General features: G+C 39.4%; 1 protein-coding gene across 1 annotated transcript; it reads right to left on the reverse strand.

Moving 5' to 3' along the window:
* Positions 1–9,474: 9,474 nt before the first annotated feature.
* MEIG1 (meiosis/spermiogenesis associated 1) lies at positions 9,475–15,169 on the reverse strand (the record flags this gene model as incomplete). The annotated part of the gene is made up of 2 exons (XM_081047167.1): positions 15,026–15,169; positions 9,475–9,603 (listed from the first exon to the last, which is right to left on the reverse strand). The coding sequence occupies exons 1-2, from the start codon at positions 15,161–15,163 to the stop codon at positions 9,475–9,477; spliced, it is 267 nt and encodes an 88-aa protein (XP_080903293.1). The 5' UTR covers positions 15,164–15,169.
* Between the last annotated feature and the right edge of the window lie 2,944 nt (positions 15,170–18,113).

Genomic DNA, 18,113 nt, shown 5'->3' on the forward strand with positions numbered 1-18,113 from the left:
TACGAAGCCTGGGCGTCCAGATGGCTCAGTTGGTTGGAGCGTGGGCTCTCAGCAACAGGGTTGCCGAATGGCAATTAGACTTGGAGCTGAGCTGTGCCCTCCACAATTAGATTGAAGGACAATGACTTGGAGCTGATGGGCCCTGGAGAAACACACTGTTCCCCAATATTCCTCAATAAAATTTTTAAAAAAAGAAGTACAAAGCCTTCAGTGGAGGCTACCACAGTTTGACAAAAACTGCATAGCAAATGGGTGATATTTCTGACCCTCATTTTTTTTTTTTTTTGGCTATTGAAGAGTCTAGAATAATCACTTGATCTCAACATTTCTTTAAAATAATTCATGTTTTTAAAGTAAGAAGCCCTACTTCAATCTATTTAAATTGTGTGCATTCTAAGTAACAAAAATGTGTTAGGACAAGAGTGGGTACAGGTTTTGCAGTACCTAAAGCCCCTGATGTAATTTGAGAAAGGAGGGGAGTTCTTTAAGAAAAACAACACAAAGTTATGAATACAAAATGAGGTGTAAAATCTTGGATCATTAGTTTCAAGGTAGACTCATCTTTCTTTGGGTCGGGACTGGGGTAGGAGCTGCCGTTCACTTATTTAGCGTGATGTCAGTCTCAGTGTGTCCTCAGAACCCATACTGATGGGATGTCTACACTGCACAGCAAAGCCTGATGGGCCAAGACCTCATGGGACAGTAGAGCCTGGGAGGTTAATGCCCATCGCTGCTGAGCCTGGACAGTTAGTAGAATGGCTCCCTCTCTCCCCATCCATCCAACCTCTTCTCTTAACCGAGAGAAAGAATCAGACCATTAAAACCTGCATTGCCTAGGGCAGCCAAGCCTTGGGTAGAAGCCTTGTACCGGAACTTGCCTTCTCTTTGTCTCCTCTTCATTTTTGAGTTAAACTGTAGCATTCTAAAATTTTAGAGTTGAAAGTGATCGACGAAATCATTTAATCCACTATTACTACCTAGTGAAGAAGACTATGGAAACAAGAGACTTGGGTTCAAATCCTGACCACACCCCTGTCGATGTGATGTTAGGCAAATGACTTTAGTGCTTTAAACTGTCAATGTCCTCATCTGTAAAATGAGAATAATAATAGTGTCTTACCTACATTTGAATTAAACGTATCAAAAATGCTGAGCATGTTTTAGGCACACACTAAGCAAAAAGAAATGTTACCTCTTATTACTTATTTGACAGTTGAAGAAACTGAGACTCAAGAAACATTTAGTCATTTGCCCAACGTCACCTAGCCAGTCAGTGACAAATCAGGAATTAGAACACAAATCCTGTTAATCCCCAAAGCTACTTCCCTACTTAACCCTTTTCCCATATTCTCATCATCAATATACCAGTGGCCACTAGGTGGCAGAAAGTGGAGAACATATCTGGGAAGCTTTGGTTAGAGAGTCTGGGACAAGAATCTTCTCTGCTTTGGTGTGTAAATTGAATCTTGCCTTCACCTCTCCTTATCCACGTGAGTGCTTCAGCCCAAGTCATGGATTTGCAAGTTCACCTTAAAAATCACTGCCAATTCAATACCATTTTACAAAGTGAGCAGTTAGTGACATTTACTATACCTTGCTCTAGGATCAATAGCCACCAAGTGAGGCTTCTGGGAGAAGTCCCTTTCAATCTAACAAGGTGACCTTCCAAAGGCAGAGTTTCAGAACACCCAGGCTGAGGGGAGAACCAGGCTACACACAGAATGACATACCTGGCCATCCCAGCTTGGTTTTCTCTTTCCACGGTGTGAGAATATGGAGCAAAATTGCTGGTTTCAATGCCCTATTGGTCAGTACGTCTTTGCCAGCAAAACTTCTAATCAGCCTTGTACACAAAGAAGAGTGACCAGATTTCTTTCTAAATCTGTTGACTGTATTTACTGCTCCAACCCTATTTTTAAAAAAGTGGGTTAGAAGCAATGTCACCAATGTAAACCAAACATTAGCGTTCTCCTGCCTCAGTTCATTCTCAATTACCAGTAAAGGCTTCCATTAACTGAACTTCCAGCACGAAGAAAAGGTGCAGCATTTCTAAACTTCGCAACTAAACAGCCCTGCAGGCAAATCAAGCAGAAAACACTTAACACCTACTAGAAAATTTGGATCGGAGGGGATGTTTGCTTTAAAAATATGAAAGTCTTGGTTTCCTAAATACAGAAGGTGCTAAAAAAAAAACTGAGGGTACCAAAAAAATGTATGCACTTTTTAAGAAAGGAAAAAACTGTATGAAAATTGTAAGACAATGAGTGACACCAGAATTTATTTGATTAGCGCCATCTTTTGAGCGAATGCCATACTACACACTCCGACCGTAAATTCAACTTCAAAAAATAATACATAGATAACGTCTCTTAAAATGCATGCATGTTTTAGGCACCCCTGATATTTATAAAGATATTTTCTTTCAAACTCTCAAGGAAGAGTTAGGAAGTCTAGGAAAGACTTCACTACTGTGCCGAATTTCCAATCTTGTAAACTGCAACTATTCCAAAAAGAGAAGAAAAAAATAATTAGCAAAAGATCTGTCATTTGTCACGGCTTTTATCCCTTTACATCCTAGGATTTCCTTGAATCCCAAGAAGGGACTCTCAGAACTGTTCCTGGGAGCCCAAGTTCATCCCCTAACCTACCATAGTTCTTAAGGTGCAGCGCAGGACACAGGGAACAGCAGAAAGACGTGCTTAAATAGAGGAAGAAAGACTAGAGAAGGCGGGGAATCCCCTAGTAATCATGGCCGAGAGCCATCATAAAGCTGCAGAACAGCACTGGGTGACTCAGGAGAATTTTACTTTTTGTGGAAACACTTCCTTCTTAGGTAATGATATAAAATACATAAAAAGATGTCCACTTTTATCAAGGAAAATAGGCAGTCGATGGTGATATATACATTTTCAGTGTTTACCACTGAGAGCTGTTACTCAGCACCACAAAGCTTCAACAAAATTAGGCTAACTAATTTTGTTGAAAATTATTGCTCATCCCTCTCCTGGGTATCTACCCAAAAAACCTGAAAACATTTATCTGTAAAGATATATGAGCTCTGACGTTCATTGCAGCATTATTCACCATGGCCAAGACATGGGAATAACCAAAGTGTACTTTGATAGATGAATGAATAAAGAAGATGTGATATATATACACAATGGAATACTATTCTGCCATAAGAAAAGATGAAAAAGTGCCATTTGCAACAACATGGATGGATCTTGAGATTTTTATGCTAAGCGAAATAAGTCAGACAGAAAAAGTTGAGAACCATATGACTTCACTGATATATGTGGGATATGAAACTGAAAGGAACAAAGAAACAAGACAAGTGAATAAAGAAAAACAATTCATAGACACAGACAGTACTTTAGTGGTTACCAGAGGGTAAGGGGGTGGGGGGTGGGAGATGAGGGTAAAGGGGATCAAATATATGGTGATGGAAGGAGAACGGACTCTGGGTGGTGAACACAATGTGATATATAGATGATGTAATACAGAATTGTACACTTAAAACCTATGTAACTTTACTAACCATTGTCACCCCTATAAATTTAATTTTAAAAAGTATATATATACATATATAAAAAATTATTGCTGTTTCCAATTGCAATTGGTAAAGCCCTTCTTCCTGATGTCAGTTTATTTTAGACTTGGCACATCTTGTGATTAACTATACTTGGGAGGGCTAAACTTCTACCCAGTGTTCAAATTTATGTGAGAGCTACTTCCTGAAGGCCCATAATCAAGGTCCTGCATCATTTCTCAACAGCGGAGTTATCTTCAGGTAAAAACATGTTGACCCTGCCCGCAAGAGAAAACCACTAGAAACATCTATTTGATTGGAATCCCAGAAGAGACAAAAGAGGGAATCGGGAGAGGCAATATTGCAGAGGTAATGGCTTAGACTTTTTCCAGAACTGATGCATGACACCAGCCATAAACTGAAAGATGCCCAACCAATTCCAAGCAGAATAGATTCAGAAGAAAGCGATCTATGATGTGATCAAACAATACAGTGAATGTTTAAATAAAATATTACGTAAAAGTCACATTGCCATAAATCCTCCTCAAAATACTCCCCCTCACATTAAACACACTCATCTCATCATTCTTGCCATTTTCTGAAGCAGTTTTGGAAGTCTTCTTCCGTTAGCGTTTTTAGTTGCGCTGTCGTAGCTGCCTCGTTGTCCTGAATTGATTGAAAACATTTACCTTTCATGGTCTTTTTGAGTTTGTGGAAGAGGCAGAAGTTGCACAGTACCAGATCCAGTGAATAAGGTGGATGAGGACACACCGTAATGTTTTTGACAGAAATTGCCACATGCCAGAAACGATGTATTACACGGAGCCTTTCCGTTGTGATCACAAAATATGGCTAATGCTGCTGCCGAGAGCCATCCAACGGAAAGGCAGGGACTTCAATACAGGAAGTGGCGCATCGAACCTCAGTAACTGTGTGTGACACATTTCAGCCTATTCAGTGCAATCAGGTGTGAGCTACGGCTGAGAGAAGGTGTGTTTTAAAGTGTGCCATAGATCTTCCTTCATTGTGACAATGTTCCGTGCCACACATCGCTTCTGATATATGGCAATTTCTGTCAAATAAAAACATTACAGTGTGTCCTCATCCACCTTATTCACTGGATAAGATCTGTGCAACTTCTGGCTCTTCCTGAAAGTCAAAATGATTCAGGACATTGAGGCAGCCACGACTGTGCAACTAAAGACACTCATGAAAGAGGACTTCCAGAACTGCTTCAGAAAGTGGCAAGAATGCTGGGATAAGTGTGTTTGATGCGAGGGGGAGTATTTTGAAGAGGATTAATGGCAATGTGTCTTTTACTGTAATACATTTTTAAAATTTAAACATTCACCATATTGTTGGCTCACACCTGGTACATATAGGTGCATTATAATAAAACTACAAAACATAAAAAGAAATAAAGACAAAAGAAAATATGAAAAGACAGGTGGTGAGGAAGTGGGGATGGAATATTATCTCAGAAGGAACAGCAATTAGACAGACAAAAATATAAAAAGCTAGAAGACAATATAATGCTATCTTCAAGTGCTAAAAGGAAAACTGCTAAATTAGAATTCTCAAAACAACTTTAAGGAATGGGACAAAAAAAAAACCACATTTTCAGATAAGTAACAATGAAGTTCATCACTGGAAGACATTCTGTAAATGAAATTTTAAGGAAATACTTTGGGCAGAAATGTAAATGATCCCAGATGGAAGATTTGAGATGCAAGAAGGAATGAAAAACAAAGACAGTGGTAAATATGGGAGAAAGTATAAATGGGCATTGATTGCATAAAATAGTAATTGTAATGTGTCATGGGCCTTAAAATACATATGGAATTAAAATACTGGGCAAAAATAATGGATAAGTGAGGAGTGAGTAAAGGAAGATGCTTTTATTATCTTGAAAGTTTTATTAAATGTAGACTTTAATAAACATGTATATTTTAACTTACAGGGCCAATCCTTAAAAGAACAAACAGTAAGTCATCTAAACTGGAAGAGAGAAATTTTTAGTCAATCAAAAAGCAAAGGGAGAAAAGTGAAGAAAAACAAACATAGAACAGGTAAAAACAAATAGAAAACACAAGGCAAGATGGCGAATTTAAACCCCAAATATCAGTGATTGTATTTTATATTATCTATTAACAAACAAAATTTTCTAGTTACAAAGCAAAATTGTCGGAATGGATTAAAAAAGAATGCAACTATATGCTGTGTCTATGAGATGTACCTAAGAAGGTATTACTCTTATGGTTTTAAAACAATTTCAAATGGAAAACCCTCACTTTTCAGGCTCTGCGGTGAGCACAGAGGAAGCAATCTGAAAGATAAGTCGTTATCCCACAGGCTATGGAAAGAAGGATGTGGCCCACCTGCGAACAAAGCAGAAAGAACAACCTGTGTCACTGCTCAGAGGACACTAATGCGGTCCCAGAGGAAAGGATAAGCCTTAATCTATGACCAGAAGGCAGAGCAAGAGCAAGCAGATGGGGAGAGGAAAAGTGAGGAAGTAAGCAGGGCAACAGGTCGTGAGCAGCCTTGTGAGCCAGAGATTTGAACTTGATCTTGAGAACGATGAAATCGATCTTAAGATTGGGGACTTGATGTAAAGAATGATCTGAACCTGTTGAAAGGTACAATGACCAGAATTGCCCTTCAGAATGATGGCTGGAGCTACAAGGTTGAGCGAGACAAAAGTTAAGGCAGAGGCGGTCGTAATGATCTAAGGCAGAAAGGGTGGTGACCTGACCACATCCCGATATGAGCAAACACGTATCGAATACTTGATGCTTTTATTTTTGACAGGTAGGCAGGCACTTCACAATACTGATGGTGCTATGATTATGATCTGCATTTTGAAGATGAAAAAACTTAGGCACAGAGAGGGTTAAGTGACTGACTAAAAGACACGTGTTGGTAGGGAGCAGACTCAAGCAGTCTGGCTCCAGGAGCTTGGGCAGCGGGATTCATGACGGTGAAATATTTGACTGAAAAAGGAAACACAGGAGGAGTGGGTTTGAGGGAAAGGTGACTTGTTTGGTTTGGGATGTGTTAAGTGTGAGGCCTTATAGGGGAGATTTCCAGAAAGTATTTGACCAGAGGCACCTGGGTCTGAGGACAATATCTAGAGCATCCAGGGGACATTGGAGCTAAGGCACGGAATGAGAAGGCCTGGAGAGAACAGAGAGCAGCGTTCTGAACTGGGGGTGGGTCAGAGACTCCACCAAAACTCGATGTGTACTGCAGACCTTTCTAGAAGAAATACCCCATTTATGGTGTACTATTTATGCCGGTGCCCAGTGCCATTTAGGGGAGTGGGGGTTTTGGACTCTGTCCCCCAAGTGGACCTGTGGATTCACTGAGAATGAGTGGATTTCGGGTTAAGAGTGACAGGAAAATGGGCTAGGGCAGAGCCTTGAGAATCACTAGTATTGAAACAGCAGGCAGAGAAAGAAGCTACCAAGGAGGCTTGGATGGAAAAGCCAGGCAAGTAGGAGGAAAAGTGGACAGGTGGGCCTCTTTGAGGCAGCGTGCACCCCACGCATTGCACAGCGAGTGCAAACACAGGCACCGTAGGAGGGTGTTGGGTGAGTGTCAAAAATCACCTACTTACAAATGCAACTTTATAGGACAATTTTTAAAACTCCCTATGTTCTCAAGACGCTGATGATTTTGGAAAGAGCCCAGAGCGATAGACAGCTGGAATGCCACAGACAGCTGGAATGATCAGCAAATGCTCTCAGCGAGGACACTTCGTCGTTCCCTCCGTGTGACTTGTAACCCAGCCTGTACTCTCTTCTGAAATCTCTCCAGCGCCATTGAAGTTGTCCAAAATCCCCGTGTGCCTGCAGGTGGCCCTGAGAGCTGGGCCTGATGTGGCCTGGCCTTTGTTGATTTGCTTTGGCAGTACAAGGGATAACACTCTGAACTCCTGTTCTTGACCAAAGTTGTTGCCAAACATACAGAGTAAAGAACAGTGTTTACAGAGACGAGGCCACTTCATTTAATATCCCCCAAATGTAGAGAATTCGGGCCACAGAGCTTTCAGACGTGTAGGGTTTCCCATCCCATCCCTTTGCCCCACTCAGACTCTCCACTGCGTGTGGACAGCTCAGGACAAGTGGGTTGTGTATTGCTTAAGAGGCCGTCAGGGTATCATTTTGCCTGTGTATACACCTTGCCCAGTTAGATGGACAGGTAGTAACCTATTGCTCTTGCTCTGTTGGACTCTCCGCGACTCTCCTCGACTTGACTCCCCAACGTAGCCGCGGCAGTTATATTAGTGGCCAATGGCTCGATGGTTACAGCTGATGGCCAACCAGCCACAGCTGACGGCCATCTACTACCCGAGCCAGCACGTGAGGCTGAGAGCCTGGAAACTGCTCTCTGGGGCTCTGTCCCCACACAAAGGCTGTGGCACCCCCTTCATGGTCACACACCATCTCTGTCCCGTGGGCTTGCACAGGTGTGCGTCCAGCTTCCAGGCCTTGTAACTGGCGCTGCAGTTGGAGGAGGAGTGGATGAACCTCCCAGAGAGTGTTGGGTGGTGGTGGGCAGGATCAATGATGACGACTCGGTCAGGGGAGAGGCCAGCGTTCCTAGGCCACCCGGGGCCAGGTGTTCAGCAGGCCACAACCAGCCATGGCTCCCTGTAGAGCCTACGTCCAACTCCAGAGCAGCGCACTTTCCGGGACTGCCCATCTGAGGTTCTTTTAATTATATCGGCAAAATGTCTTTTGCCACGTAAGATAAAGTACCATATCCACAGGTTCCTTTGGGGATGCAGCGTTGGGAAAGGCATAAAAGAAGCTTGTCAATCTGTTTATCTTTTCCATGATGTGTTTGTTCGAAAAGAAAAAGTACTGAAGGAGGACAATTTTGAATGGGGAAAACTAATGGAGCTTCATCCTGCCGTGCTTCTGGAAAACCAGGAGCCGGAGTTCAGTGAATTCATGGCTATGAGCCCCTCTCCAAAAATCTATTCAGAGAGTAGAACTTGTAAATACTAACAAATGAATCTTAGTGAAAAAAATAGTTTAAAAGGATATCTCTCACCTAGGTAATCTCGAAGCACTCAGGATTCACAAATTTGGGAGGAGTTCTTAGTCTTTCTCACTCATTAGCACTGTGGCTGTTTCTGCAGTGACTGGGCAGCACAGGAACACATGGTCTAGGTGGGCAACCCAGAAGCCAAATCTGGGACGAGGCTGCAAGGATAAGGAGGTGATTCCAGAAGGAAAGAAGCCCTGATGGGTGTGCGGGAAGTGGCAGGGAAGGGAGCCGACCAATAGATAATGTTACCAAGTCAGATCCAGCTGCAGGTAACTGCTGGGGAAATTGGGTGCCAGTATCACACACACACACACCTGAGATGCATTTCTCAGGAAGTGCCAAGTTGCTGGGCATTTTACCCACCTCCTAGCGGTCAGTGATGGGTTCAGAGTCCATCATCCTTTGGCATTTCCAGTCTATGCAATAAGAGGCAAAGGACTCCTGAGGCAAGAGAAAGCCCTCAGGCCACAAAATGCAGATCTGGTGGTTCAAAGCGATGGTCTTTGAAAGTGGTAAAGGCTGGGTATGTGTATGGGTGGAAGAGGGGGTCAGGGGGAGTAGAGCAGTAACCGGTACATAACGAGCCTGACCAGTGGGATGGTTTCCAATGGGGCTATATTTTCCTGTGCATCGTGGTCATTTTCCCACAGTTAAAATAGTAAAAAGAACAGGACCAAGCCAGGTGTAACTTTAATGCTTCTGCAGTTATATTTTGGAACAGAACAGGATAATGAATCGATACCAAATTTCAAGGCTTCTGAGTTTCAGAACATTTGAACTGAAGTGTGCATTTTGAATTGTTTTGTAAAATGACAAACATTTACCTGATGTGGAATGAAACAATGAGATCTTAAAAGATAATGACAAGTAACGCAAACAACAGAGGCCTAGTAAGCATAAATTTTCACTTTGTGAACTTCCTTGTCGTCACATTCCCTCTGCTTGTTGTAATAATAGAAAGTATTGTCCCTTCTCTGAAGTTTCTTCACATATCCTGTCTCTGGCCAACGATCTACCTGCACATCAACAGCCAGAATACAAACATGGTCAAGCTGGCTTTATGTTATATAACATTCTACTATCAAACAGTTAAAAGTATAACTCACACCCCAAAGTTAAAGTATAAAATTAAAAACACTTGAACTCTTTGAGAGTGTGACACGCATCCAAAACACAAGTTGAATCCTTTTACGGCAAAACAACGAAGTCGGTGCTTCTCTCTAGATTTAAATTTGTACTCAGTGGCCAAGATAGAGAAAACGTTCAAAATACTTCATTCTCCTATGTGTACAAATAATTTCAAACATGATTACTTCCTAACTTCTAAAAGTAATACCCCAGGAGGAAATTAGGGCTAAGCCCAGACCCCATTCTGAAAGCACCTAGAGCTGACTGTTGATGGCGTGATAGTGGTGAAAGGAAGCAGCTAAACTCGAGATAGCTAAGGTCCATATGTATTTCCTCATGTCCATATTTCAAGTTCACTTTTTAAAACAATTTTCTTTTTGATTGGGGAATATTGGGGAACAGTGAGTTTTTCCAGGGCCCATCAGCTCCAAGTCAAGTTGTTCTCTTCAATCTAGTTGTGGAGGCTCAATGGCCCATGTGGGAATTGAACCAGCAATCCTGTTGTTAAGAACTCGTGCTTTAATCAACTGAACCATCCAGCCGCCCCTCAAGTTCACTTTGAAACTCAACTTTTAGTAGAAATTTGAGGTCATGAGTATAGTCCTCAGCAATCTTTTCTCACCTTCCCACACGATTCTTTCTTGTATGTCATATCGGTTTGCTTCCTTTATCATTTGGCCTGAGTGAGTCTGGACAGTTTTCTTCCCCTCCTCTCCAGGTTCATGTTATGCCTTCTTAATCAGGTCAGTGCATTTCTGTTGTTGGATATGTTTCCTCTGGATTTGTGAGATGTACTCTCTCATTGTCAAAAATCTAATATTCAAGATTCATGGTCTAGAAAACCAAATATTGTTCTTCAGCATCATCTCTATAGGCAGCACTTCAATCCTCACATTCCCCACTTAAAAAGCACGTCTTTCTTTTTTTATTTAATTTTTATTAAATTTATTGGGGTGACATTGGTTAGTAAAATTATATAGGTTTAAAGTGTACAATTCTGTAATACATCATCTATATGCTGCATTGTGTGTTCACCACCCAGAGTCAGTTCTCCTTCCATCACCATACATCTGACTCCCTTATCCCTCTTTGACCACCCCCTTTGCCTTTACCCTCTGGTAACCACTAAACTGTTGTCTGTATCGATGAGTTTTTATTTGTTTTTCTTGTTTGTTTATTGCTTTCGGTTTTATATCCCACATATGAATGAAGTCTTATGGTTCTCGACTTTTTCTGTCTGACTTATTTTGCTTAGCATAATAATCTCAAGATCCATCCACTTCTTTTTTGTGACAACTTTTTTGGACAACTTCTGCCACGTTGTCACAAATAGCAGTGTTTCATCTTTCCTTATGACTGAGTAATATTCCATTGCGTGCGTATACCACATCTTCTCTATCCAATCATCTACAGAAGGACATTTTGGTTGTTTCCATGTCTTGGCCACTGTGAATAATGCTGCAATGAACATAGGGGATGTATATATATATATATATATATATATATATATATATATATATATATATATATATATATTTGCAGATAAATGTTTTCAGATTTTTTGGGTGGACACCCAGGAGAGGGATGGCTGGGTCACATGGTAGCTCTATTCTTAATTTTTTGAGGACCTCCATACTGTTTTCCACAGTGGCTGCACCAATTTACATTCTCACCAACAGTGTATGAGGGTTCCTTTTTCTCCATAGCCTCTCCAACACTTGTTATTACTTGTCTTGTTGATAATAGCCATTCTAACAGGTGTGAGATGGTATCTCCTGGTGATTTTGATTTACATTTCCCTAATAGCTAGTGAAATTGAACATTTTTTCTTATATCTCTTGGCCGTTTGTGTGTCTTCTTGGGAAAAGTGTCTGTTCAGGTCCTCGGACCATTTTTTAATTGTTTGTTTGTTTGTTTTTTTTGTTGTTGAGTTGTATGTGTTCTTTATACATGTTGGATATAAGCCCCTTACTGGAGGTGTTGTTTGCAAATATCTTCTCCCATTCAGTTGGTTCCATCTTTGTTTTGGTGATGGTTTCTTTGGCTGTGCAGAAGCTTTTAAGTTTGGTATAATCCTATTCATTTATTTTTGCTTTTATTTCCCTTGCCTTTAAGGTCAAATTCATAAAATTCTCTCTGAACCCACGGTCCATAAGTTTAGAACCTATGCTTTCTTCTATGAAATTTACTGTTTCAGGTCTTATGTTTAAGTCTTTGATCCATTTTGAGTTTAATTTTAAGCCACAACTTTCAACTGGAATATCCATACAAAGGAATACATGTCCTTCCTTATTTCTAAACAGTTTGTTTACATTTTCTTCTGGTGTCTCATTTATTTAGGAATTGGCAAAAACAGGTGGCAGCATATCTGATGAACCTTGGCAGGCTCTCTGATATGTACAATATAGAAAATAGTCATGCTTTCTATTACTTAGGTCCGGCCCACCTTTCGTAGTTTCCATTGCCCTCAGCAGAGAAAGGAAGGTGTTCACAATACACCATTACAGCTCTTTTCCTCTTGGGGCCAGCAGCAGGTTCCCTTTCTTTTACTAGGTTCTTGAACACCATCTCATGCAGTAAAGAAACAGTACGTACAACTGCTGCTGCTTCAGAATATCCACACCACTTCCTATGGGATAAAGAAGCTTCAAAAAGCTATGTTGGTTCTGTGCTCATCAACCTCTAGACATTTTTCTTTTTATACCTCTTTGCTATTTCATAATTTTTACTTCTTGGCTTTTTACTTGATCACTCCCCTTCAATCTAGGAAAAACTTTGCTCCTGAGAATATGATGGAGAAGAGTGCTATGGTCCTCAAGTACAACTCTCCTTAGGCAGGGAGAGCAGCAAACACTAACACTGCCCACATCAAACAGGACAGTACAAAGAACTTCACTCACACCCCCCAGGCCACTGTCTGCTGGCAATGACATTCAAGGCAAACCTTCAGTGACCACCCTGTCTACCCTTCAAGGCCCACTGCAAATGCCTCTGGGGGCACGAAGTCTTCTCTGAGGATGATTGGCAAAGGAAACGATATTTACCTTCCTCTGAATTCCTGTGCTTCTTTTTGTAAGACACATGTTTTAACCTGCATAAGGTTTTATTGTTCTTGTCATTTCCCTTTTTTTAAAGTTAATACATTTTTATTTAAGGAATTCCCCGTATTGTGATTCCTTCCACTGCTTTAGTTCCTGAGTTTGAGTCTTAATCCTTTTTAAAAATCATTTTTGCTCAATCCTTAGTTGTCATGTCAGGGACACCACGATTTGTTCTGTTATTCTAAATCTTCTACTCCAAGATACAAGAATAATAAAAGCTATTCTTCATTGAATACGTTCTGTTCATTCACTCAACATAGTATTATTAAACATGACCATGGCAGGCACCTCAAACCCGTTTTCATTTTATTCCTGTGACAGTTTTCTGACATAGGCACTGCCATGGCCATGTGGCAGTTGAGCTCGGTGAAGTTAAGACCCTTGGTCAAGATTACCCAGCTAACATCAGGGAGAGCCCGGTTGCAACCTCTAGACAGACTGAATCCTGTACTCTTCCCACTGGCTCACTAAATTTCCTGAAGTCGGACACGTGCTTATGTGTTTAATCTCCTGAAGCGCTTGGCACAGACATTTGCACATGGTACGTACCCAATAAATGGGTGAAGCGAAATGCAAAACCTCTCCATAACTGCTAAGTCGTACCGTGACTAGGGTTGTTCTTCCCTTCATCACACACACACACACTCACACACACACACACACACACACACACACACACCTGTCAGGTGCATTTTGGGACTTCCTCTTTAAGGATGTTCTTATTGTTCTCTTCAATCTGATTTTACCTCAATCACAACAGTATTGGACCTGGGGGTGCAGGAGCAGCTGTATCTATGAGCACATTGTATGATCCTGGGTCTTACACAGTTTTTAGGGGCATCCCAATCTTAAGGTAAGGTATGAGGCTTATTTTTGAAGAGCATTGAAATGCTCATGTTTGTGTTTTATCTGTTTAAAAGCCATGGATGATACAGTAACGAACGCTAACCTCTTGGTAATGGGGACAGAGTACAATGTTAGCAGATATCAAGAGGACGGATACAGTCAGCCCTCTGCATCTATGGATTTTGCATCTGCAGAATCAACCAGCTGCAGATCAAAAACATTTTTTTAAAAAAATCCCCCAAAGGAAATTCCAAAAAGCAAAACTTGAATTTGCCACGTGCCAAGCACGGTGCCGCCATACCCTGCTGTAGCTGATATGCAAATATAGGTCATATGCAAATACTATACAATTTTATAGAGGGGACTTGAGCACCCAAGAATTTGGGTATCTGCAGGGGAAACATCACAGTCATCAAATCTTCACTTGATCAGTGTTTTTAACTTCATTCCTCACCAGCCTTACTAATATCTGTTAAATTAATGTCCATTAAATTAAAGAGTCCATTACATTTTAGCTCTGTAATGCCTATTCCTTTTCTTATCTACTTATTAAGAAAATAGTAAGTAGAGATCAAAGAGTAGAATGAAGAAGAGAATATACAGATCTAAAAAGTCTACACATGAATTAGTCTGAAAAATGGTGAGTTAGTGCTAAAAAGAAAATTAAAACCTAAGTTAATAAATACGTTGTTGTAACCCCAAATCTGAACATTAAAACACATTTCTGAGTACTGTCATATTCTACAATATTCTTCAAAAACTCAGTCACCTAGTATCCAGTAGAATAAACAAATTTTTAAAAGAATCACATTATAAACTGGTGCCATGTCTAGATTTCAATGTTGTTTCTGTAAAGCAAAGTCATGTCTCTAATCTCTCAAGAAAGTCTGGAATGCACAACCAAAGTCAGGAGTTGTTCTCAAATGTTTTTTTGTGGATTTTTTTTTGTCACCTATAATTTCCATAATAAACAGAATTCAACCCCCTTATAATTCATGGTCAAAGTAGAAAAGAAACTGGAAAGAAATAATAGCTACACAACAAACTGAATATCTGATAATAGAATTACCTGAGCAAGGAAAAAGATTCTGCTTTTATGGTCTACCATAAAAGATTCATTGATCAGAGCACAGTTATTCAATAAAAGCTAGAAAATTCTTAGTATTTCCATGCTGAGGGACCACCTCTTTCCCTGGCCTGTCTGAAAAATCACTCTTCTGGGCCTTAGCCCCCTTGTCAATAAAACAAGAGAGTTGGAGTAGAATTCCCTTTCAGTTATTCTCTGGTTCTTTGTTTTATTTTAATGCTTTTCACCGTCTAACAAACTCATTTGAGTTCAGGTTTGTAAAGGCATATAGCTTACCATAGAAACTTGTTTCACTTGTTTATATTCCATTTCATCCCGATATCCTGCTTGTTGAAATCTGTATAGATTTTCTATCTCCTCCGACCATTTTTTGGCACGACTTATTGATCTTGGTTTCATGTCAGAACTAGCCATGGCTACAGAGGTCTAATTACGAATTAATTCTGAAAGATGTTAAAACAATTAATAGATGACATATAGTGTGACAATTTGGAAAGTCTCTTTAAGAATGAACAAAATTAGCATTTAAAAGTAATTAGAGAGTTGAAAATCCTATTAACTATGTTAAACTTTAAACATTCGGTTCCAAGACTGAGAAAGATTCATGCTCTACTTTGGAAATAAAATTAAACCCTGAATACATACAGGGTTTTACGTACATAGAGAACTGTTTATTTCTTCATCACATAAAATTGCGTTCAGAGTTATTGAGTGGTGTCCTAAAGGCTGGATACTAATTCTGGTGTTCCTGGCAATAGTTTACACATTTCTGAAACCGCAATCATTTTTTTTTTTTTTTTAAATTTAGGGAGGGTGCAGCTCACAGTGGCCTATGCGGGGATCGAACCGGCAACCTTGGTGTCATTAGCACCACGCTCTAACCAACTGAGCTAATCGGCCACCCCACACAATCATTTTTAACTGCTCAATCGATTGGCAAAATATCCTACCACCATCCCATTTGATTATATTCAAAACTGCATCTAATTTTTTCTCCTAAAAAGAAAATGTAAGATTAATCTCCTCACTCTCTGCTTTTTCTTCTTGCTGTGAAGCAATGGTTTCCTCTTTTTCCATTTCTTCCCTGTTTGTGGACACCCTGAAATCCATTTATTCAGGTCCCTGGGGCCCTGATCTGTGGTATGAGGAGATAGACAAACACAAAGCCCGTGAAAGCTGTAGGACTGTCATGATACTGAGATCGCTGATTTTAAAACAATGTGGGAGGTTATCATTAATCTTTGAAATTCAAATATTCTACTCTAGTTCATGTAACTGTCTATTCACCAAACTCCTTAGCCAGTTCTTCAAAGACATAACCTTGCACTTGTTTTCTCAGCTACTCCTTATTACCAATATGTATCAGTCATTTAACTGAAATACAGTGCCCAGAATTTTCACTACGATTCCTTGAACCCATTCTATTAAAATATGTTTCTATTGGCTGAAATACATTAAAATCAGACCTCACAATGTAGATACTGTAAATAAATTCATATTAAAAATATTTTTCAATTATAATGACAAATACTCATGTTGAAAAGGTCAAGAAATACTTTAAAGTACAAAAAATAGAAAGGCAAAATAATCATGACATCAATTAGCAATATCCATCCTTCATAACATCAGGTGAATTTCATCCCAGACATGATGAGTTAAAAGGACAGACTTTAAAAGTTTTATAAAAATGACTATTACAATAAACTATTACAATGACTATTACAAGTGTAAAAATTTAGTTTTACTTGGGTTTAACAGTCGGGGAGGAGAATAGGAAATGGAAATAAAGTTGACAGAATTGCAAAGTTTCAGATAGTTTCTTTGATATAAAAGATGTAGCCCCAAATTCCCTCAATGGTTTAAAAAAAAAAAAGAAAATGAAGATTGTTAGGGGCTAGGAATCCCTTCTTTGAGCCCCATGTATGAATCACACACAAATACTGATTGACTCTTTTCTATAAAAAATCAGGATATTGGTTTTATGCTTCCTCCTATCTCCTCTAGATGCTTATTACATCGCTTATTTAACATTTGAAAGTTGTTTGGACGTAGTTTCAGATTTAAATGAATTGAAATGAAGCCATCTGAGTCATACCGTTCTTATTCTAATGAAGACAGCAACTACATCAGAGGATATATCTTTAATATTGTTTGCTTTTTTTGCAACGTGCATACTGACACGTAATTGACCAGATCAAAGAAAGTTAAGGTATTGGTAATATTTGACATTTAAAAATTTTTTGATCTTTATTAATTTAGGTTCAGGCTCATATAGTATTTTAAGGCAATACATTGTTCTGTTACTGTATAAATTTATGTAAAATTTGGAATACCTGACAAGACAATAGATAAACCATATTTCAGTGAAACCCTTGTCCTTCAATTCCATTCATTTTAATGGAAGTTCCACTGACTGCTTCATGTTGCACAGTATAAGAGATGAGACTAATAAGTGAGTCGGACACATGTGGCACAGCCTGATAATCCATTAACATATATGATTATATAAATATACACTCCATAAAAATGACACTAAGAAACATGAAAGGAAAGCCAGTACAAATTCACTATGTTAAATACATTTTCAAAAGTAGTCATGTTTTTTATGAATTTAGTGGCTATATTACTTATATTTCTTTTACAGATGAAACACATTTTTTAAAAGTAGTGGTACAATCTGAATTTTTGTTTTACCCAAGCCATTTTTGCTTTAAGCTTGGCTTTTTGATACATAGTAAAATACTTGACTCATATTCATTCAAAGAACATTTTCCTGAATGTCATCTATGTAACCTTTTGTCATATTCAAACAGAACAATCAGGTCAACTATACCTACAAAACTGCTACATTTTTATGTAATGAGTGAAGGGGGGTCAAAAAGTAAAAAGAAAAAATATATATGGTGCATTACTGAGCAGCACCAGAAAATAAAATACTTAGTTATCACATTTTTTATTTAATAGTCCCCCTTATCCACGGGGGAAATGTTCCCAGACCCCCCTGAAACCTAGATAATACTAAGCCCATATAGACTATGTTTTTTCCTATACATACATACCTATGATAAAGTTTAATTTACACATTAGGCAAAAAATTAACAATAACTAATAGTAAAATAGGACGATTATGACAACGTACTGTAATCAAATTTTTGTGAATGTGGCCTCTCTTCGTCTCTCTCTTTCTCTCTCTCTGATAATCCATTCTGATAACTGACATGGCTACTCTGACGAACGAGCTGGGAGCATATACAGTGTGGAGACACTGGATAAAGGGATGATTCATGTATTGGGCAGGAGGGAGCAGGCTGGCACAAGATTTCATCATGTTGCTCAGATCGGCACACAATTTAAAACTTATGAT

Source organism: Rhinolophus hipposideros (assembly GCF_964194185.1).
Source record: "Rhinolophus hipposideros genome assembly, chromosome: 1".
Taxonomy (NCBI): Eukaryota; Metazoa; Chordata; class Mammalia; order Chiroptera; family Rhinolophidae; genus Rhinolophus; species Rhinolophus hipposideros.